This window comes from Haplochromis burtoni, unplaced genomic scaffold, assembly GCF_018398535.1.
Source record: "Haplochromis burtoni strain Fernald_Lab_line unplaced genomic scaffold, NCSU_Asbu1 Contig_76, whole genome shotgun sequence".
Lineage (NCBI taxonomy): Eukaryota > Metazoa > Chordata > Actinopteri > Cichliformes > Cichlidae > Haplochromis > Haplochromis burtoni.
Window position 1 is genome coordinate 1,555,011 of NW_024582437.1, and position 6,000 is coordinate 1,561,010.

At 43.1% G+C, this 6,000-nt stretch overlaps 1 protein-coding gene across 25 annotated transcripts in view; it reads left to right on the plus strand.

Moving 5' to 3' along the window:
* rims2a (regulating synaptic membrane exocytosis 2a) overlaps nucleotides 1-6,000 on the plus strand; it is a 152,212-nt gene that overhangs the window by 92,067 nt on the left and 54,145 nt on the right. For 19 of the 25 annotated variants that reach the window (XM_042221887.1, XM_042221888.1, XM_042221874.1 and 16 more), the window contains 5 exons: nucleotides 1,581-1,711; nucleotides 2,040-2,232; nucleotides 2,575-2,728; nucleotides 3,704-3,730; nucleotides 5,164-5,232. In XM_042221887.1, the coding sequence (XP_042077821.1) occupies nucleotides 1,581-1,711; nucleotides 2,040-2,232; nucleotides 2,575-2,728; nucleotides 3,704-3,730; nucleotides 5,164-5,232 (574 nt within the window). The remainder of the gene's footprint in view (nucleotides 1-1,580; nucleotides 1,712-2,039; nucleotides 2,233-2,574; nucleotides 2,729-3,703; nucleotides 3,731-5,163; nucleotides 5,233-6,000) is intronic. The other 6 variants (XM_042221883.1, XM_042221892.1, XM_042221893.1 and 3 more) reach the window with 3 other exon arrangements.

Sequence of the window (6,000 nt, forward strand, 5' to 3'; positions counted from 1 at the left end):
CTTCAGTGTGACGTGAACCCAGGCCTCGATAACTCTAACCCTGCACGCATACACAGAAGGGCTCCCCCATGTGCGAGTTGAAGTGATGCTAATTAGCAGATCTGAGCTGATGGCTGTGTGGTTTCATGTTGCAGTGAAAAGATACTGAGTTCACCATCCTCTTTGGAAAGCCAAAGCCAAAACTGCATTTCCCCCATTACAGATACCAGATTTAACGAATAAGCAAATTGTACCTCCCAAATAATAACTCCAAACAGAGCGAAGCCTGGAAGGCTTCTCTTTGCTACAAGCTGCCTGCTTTAATATCACTCTGTCTTTTCTGTGGTTTCTGTTTTATGGTCATTATTGATTTAGATAGCCTGAGGGTTAATATTCCTGTGTTAAACCTTAGATATTTATTTCACTGTTGTGTTGTTTTGCTTAAGCGAGATCTAAGCATCATATCCTATGTGTCGCTAATATTGTTGGTGTGTGTAACAGAGCATGCAGAGGAAAGGGTGCACTGCGTGCTTTCCAGATCAAACATATGAATCGTTCAGGTTTATGTGTGTGTCTACATTAATGTTGTTAAAGCCAGCATGTTTCAGTAAACTGCTTACTTGTTAGTTGGCTGTATTGGACACACTGTACATCAGACTCAGTAGTATATATTTAGGTGTTTTACTTATTGTTGCTAGTTTTTATGGTGAATCTTACTCTACATTTGAATTCATATTTTGCAGTATGTGGCATTTTGGTGGGCTAGAGATTACTTGGTACAATTTGTTTTTCCCATGAGCCCCCTGCTGTCTGTTTCGACTTGTCTTGAATGCTCTTTCCTGCATTGCTGCATGAACGGCGAGTCCTCTTAAACAGTGCAGACCCCTATCCATAATCATATTCTGAATGAAGTATGGACCAGAACTTAGAAGTCTTACTTCTCATTTCATCTGATTTCTTTTAAGGCTTCAGCTGGCCTTTTATTTCTTCTAAGTTTTTTCTCCTGGAGTCCATACTTTTCTTTTAGCGTGAACTGTTTGATTCCTATTGCAGCAGCATGACTGATTTCTCGTTATCGATCCCCACTGAATACTTGGGAGGACACTATTAGAGATGCCATCGTATAGGTAGATGGTGGGACAGTGTTAATTTTAGAGCATGTTGCCTTTAGCATTTCACTACAATTCACTCCAGCTGTAAAGGTCAGTTCCATTTAAAAAACTGTAATCAGACACACTTGAATACTATAGATTTAAAAAAAGAAACATAAGGATTAAATTAGAACACGAAAAGGAGAGTTTTTGCATCTTTAAAAATCATTATCACACCATTTTAACATTGATATAGTTTTAGTTTATGAAAATGACATCCTAGCAATTGGATACCCTCCTCCTTTTTCCTAAAGGGTAAATACAGGAGAAGACCCTGCACTGAGGCTTATACTGATTGAAAAGGTGTTGAACTCAACAAAAGGATATAGATGCATATGTGAGGACCTGATGAAGTTGTCTTCTCCTGCATTATTCCCTTTATGTGCTCTCATTTGTGCTGGCCCTGAGCTGTCTCTCAGCAGGCTGCCTCTGCTCTCCCCCCTCCCCCAGGTCAAACTGTGGTATGACAAAGTGGGCCATCAGCTAATCGTCACCATCCTGGGTGCCAAAGACCTGCCACCCAGGGAAGACGGCCGGCCCAGGAACCCTTACGTCAAAATCTACTTCCTCCCTGACAGAAGGTAAGAGTAGAAACAGTTCCTCTATTTCAGGGCATAATTTCCCTGATGGTAGAAAGACACTAAAAAAAGATTATGCAGTAAGGTCAATTTATGGGGGGCATTGATGTGAGGTTTATTTCATAATTATGCTCTTATTTTCTTATTAAGTAATTTATTCTTATGTATTGATGAGGAATGCAGAAAATGGACGTTAAGAAGCAGTTAGCACGTTCACTTTGCCATGTCGTTCCCTGCAGCTGCATGCTGTGGTGCTGTGCTCTGTGCTGTGTCGTGTGATGGATTTGTTGTATTCGTGGCTCTTCCCTATCATGATTGTAAATAAAAACAGTTTGAATTATTGTTCCTCCAGTGACAAAAGCAAGAGGAGAACAAAAACAGTAAAGAAATCCTTAGAGCCCAAATGGAACCAGACCTTTATGTACTCGCCGGTGCACCGGCGGGAGTTTCGGGAACGTATGCTGGAGATCACATTGTGGGACCAAGCCAGGGTGAGGGAGGAGGAGAGCGAATTCCTGGGAGAGGTGAGAAAACCAAACCCAAGCCCTCACAGAGACACTCAATAACAGTATCTCAGCTTATCCTCTTGAATAGTGTCAAGCCTTTAAGAAAGCTGCTGGCCATCACAAAGTGTTGGGTGGTCCAGTCCTTGCCTATCATGGATCAGGAACTTTCTTTTTTTCTGTTCGCGTGTGAGTGACAGAAAGGGCTTTTTTGGGGATTTACATTTTCTGTAAAAGCTAGCATGTTTTACTTTGCCCTGATTCCATCAGTGAGAAAAAAAAATATGTGAGCTTAAAACATTTGGAGTGAGGCCATTTTTTTTTAAGGAGAGAAAATTTACTTGGGCCTTTTACTTCTGCCAGATCCTGATTGAGCTGGAGACGGCTCTTCTCGATGACGAGCCACACTGGTACAAGCTACAAACACACGACGTGTCATCTATCCCACTCCCACGTGCCTCCCCGAACGCACAGCGCCGGCAGCTCCACGGAGAGAGTCCAACGCGGCGGCTGCAGAGTGAGTAACACCTCTGTCGCTCAAATGGCCCCAAAATGTGCTGAAAGTGACTATAAGAGTCAGAAGGTGGGCATCCTGTAGGAAAAACATTTTACCTGCTGTAATGTAAAGACATGTGACATTCATTCACAGTGTGAGATGGAAGCAGGTCAGCTGATTTTCTAATACCAATGCAGATACATTGGCTTCGGGTATCTGCTGATACCGACTATCAGTCCATTACGTGGGTTAAATTAATAATCCTTACTTTGAGTGAGAGACAGGGAGTCTTTGTTTTAATGACTCATGCTTGACTTAAACATTGCTTTTCCGAGCTTTACACTCAAGCAAGGTTACGATAAATGAAAGATTAAAAAACATGTTTGTTTTTTATCTAATTTATTTGCACCCTGCACAATATCAGAGTGTTTAATGTACTCTACTGTCACTGATGGTTCTCTGCCCTTGCTACGTATGCACCTCCTCACACCCCGCCACACACTACCAATGAGACAGGTGAAGCAATGACAGCAGCTAATAATGTGGCCTTAAGTGCAAAAACACATTTATACCAGCTGTGGCATGATAAGAGAGAGAAATCTGCAGCTATCAGAGAAAGAGTCAATGGAGGTTTTTACTCGTGTGCGTTTTGTAGCTTGTCTTCATGCGCGTTTCCTTATATTCCTTTTTTATTACTTGAAGCTTGCCATCATACAAATATATCTGTGGCGACAGACTCATGGCACCGAACACTCAGAAATCTAAATTTTAGCATTGAGATAAATGAAAACAACAATAGGTAGCTTTCTGATTTTTGTAGTTGTTTCAACAAACAAGGAGCCATATATATTTATCTGATCAGTGCCCATGCTGTTTGCCTGCTGGCTTTTTCTGTTGCTGCTTCAGGTCATCGAGGCCTTTACGGCCGTTGTTATTTCTGCATATTTTGTTTCTGTTGTCCATGTCACATCTACCTTACTGCTTCTGCTTTTACAGACAAAGGCTCTTATTCACACAACTCAGGTAAAGACCTTTGCCCTGCCAGACATTGCAGCTTTATGGAGCATCTGAGTGTCGTCCTCCTCCTCTTTAAACACACACCCTTGTGCCCCAATTCTCCACCCCTTTCCCCCCTCCCCCTTAACAGCTGACGCTTCTGCTGCTTTACGTGGATTTCTGTGCGGAGGTTCGGTGTATATTTTACACCGCTCGTTCCTTATCCACACAGAGCAGCAGAACCACAGACGCTGTGGGGAAACGGGGAGATTTAGGACACAGTGGTCTCTCCTTCTCTGTGTGTTCACCTGTTAACTGCCTCACAACCCCCACCCTGTAACCCAAAACCAGATTCTGCCAATCTGTATTCAGTCCTAATGTGATGTTATTAAAACCCGAGCTGTCCGCCCCTCCTGACAGACATAATTGGCCTATGACCACCTGCCTCTCCTCTGTCATGTATACTGTTTGTTATTTGGCCTATTATGAATATTTTCCTCTTAACAGTTGCACAGATTACCATTGGCACACTCTGCCCATTCTGCTTTTGCTTGTGTTTGTGTGTCTTCATTGTGAATATCTTCTTGAAAACGGCAGGCGACTGTGTTGCTTTTGTGATACTTCTTATTTACTGGCCTAATCCTCTAACACAGTTGGCATATTTACTCAAAAAAAGAAAAAGAGGAAAATAATATTTGATTGTCTGCATGCATGAAATATACAATACTCTTTATATAGGATATTTTTGACCCTTGTCTTACTATTGTTAGAGTCTTTGGCCCTCATACCTCCTAACACGCTTAAGAGGACTGCGCTGCAGTCCGTTATGCCATACGGCTTCACTCCGCTGCTTCTTTCAGCCACGGGAGGCTGGCTCGCTCCCCCACTAGGACGATTTTCTGGGCTTTGGTGTTAGCGTGAAGTGAAAGAGCTGACAGCTGTAAAAAGTTTTCAGCCAACTGAGATGAGAGGTTGGGAGCGGCACTGCCAGAGTGCAGCACTTGTCATTTCTGAAAAAGCACACGTGTCCAGTTGATTTAAGTTGAATGAACGGTGAAGGCGGTGGGGATGCGTTGGGTGGGGAGTGGGGGTGATAAGGCTACGGGGGAAGGATGAGGAAAGAGCTACACGGCCCTATCACTTCTCCCCGTCTCCACCTTTACGTGTGCACTGAATGATTGACTGCGCCATTTCAAAGTGCCACGGCTCAGATGAAGAAGGATCGGCTGCTCTTGTTGGGATCGAGCGGCGAAATGCTGCATTATTTGTTTTAGTTGGAGGGTTCACTTTGACCAGTGAGCATTACAGTCAGAGCAGGGGTGACTTATTATTTGAAAAAACAAACAAACATCTAAATAAATGAAAAAGGGAATGAAAATGACCTCTTTCTCTCTCTCTCTCTCCCCTCCATCTCCTCTTTCCTGCTTCTTTGCCTTTCGGTCTGTTTCTTTCTCTCAAAGGATCCCAAAGGATAAGTGACAGTGAGATCTCAGACTATGATTGTGAAGACGGCGTTGGGGTAATAACAGGTAATAAACAGTTCAAGGCCATATTAAGAAGGTCATCGTTGTGTGGCGTAAGTGAATCGAATCCACTCCATTTCACCAGAGCTGCATTACGATTCTTAATAATGTACTTAGCTAACCTCACTCACGTCGCCACCGGAAAGATGCTTACACACGTCATCACATCTCGCAGTATCGGGCTAAGATCCTGCAACCCATCAGCAAACAACAGCAGCAGCACAGTGAGGGAGCAGAGGGCTTTTTTGTCTGCCTCTGCACTGCTAGTTGCTGTCCTTGCTAAGGCTTCAGCAGCACGCCCACGCTGCATCAGAAAAGCAGAGACAGAGCTGCTAACAGCCAGAGAGAATAAGACAGGGGAAGGGGAAAAAAGACTGAGAAGTGCTTGAAATTTTCTCACATGAAATAATAACTAGGAAGAAAAATTATACTGAAAAAGACAGTGAGGGCTTAAAAAAAGGCTTCCTTTAAATTTTAAGCACAAGGTTGCGTTTGAGGGCAACATGTGCCTGTCTTTATATAATTGTTAGTTCTCCTTCTCAGTTTTCACAAAAAGACCACGGGACATGCTGTATTTTTTTATTTTTTTTTTGCAATTAAGCTTGATGGAAACAGCTACCTGCACTGTTTGTAGGTCGTTTCACATCACTCACCACGCAGAAGAAGCGAGTGGAAAAATGTGAGAAAACAAACAGGAGAATAGACAGTTTCTGTAGCAAACTGCGTGTCACACACACACACACACACACACACACACACACACACACACACACA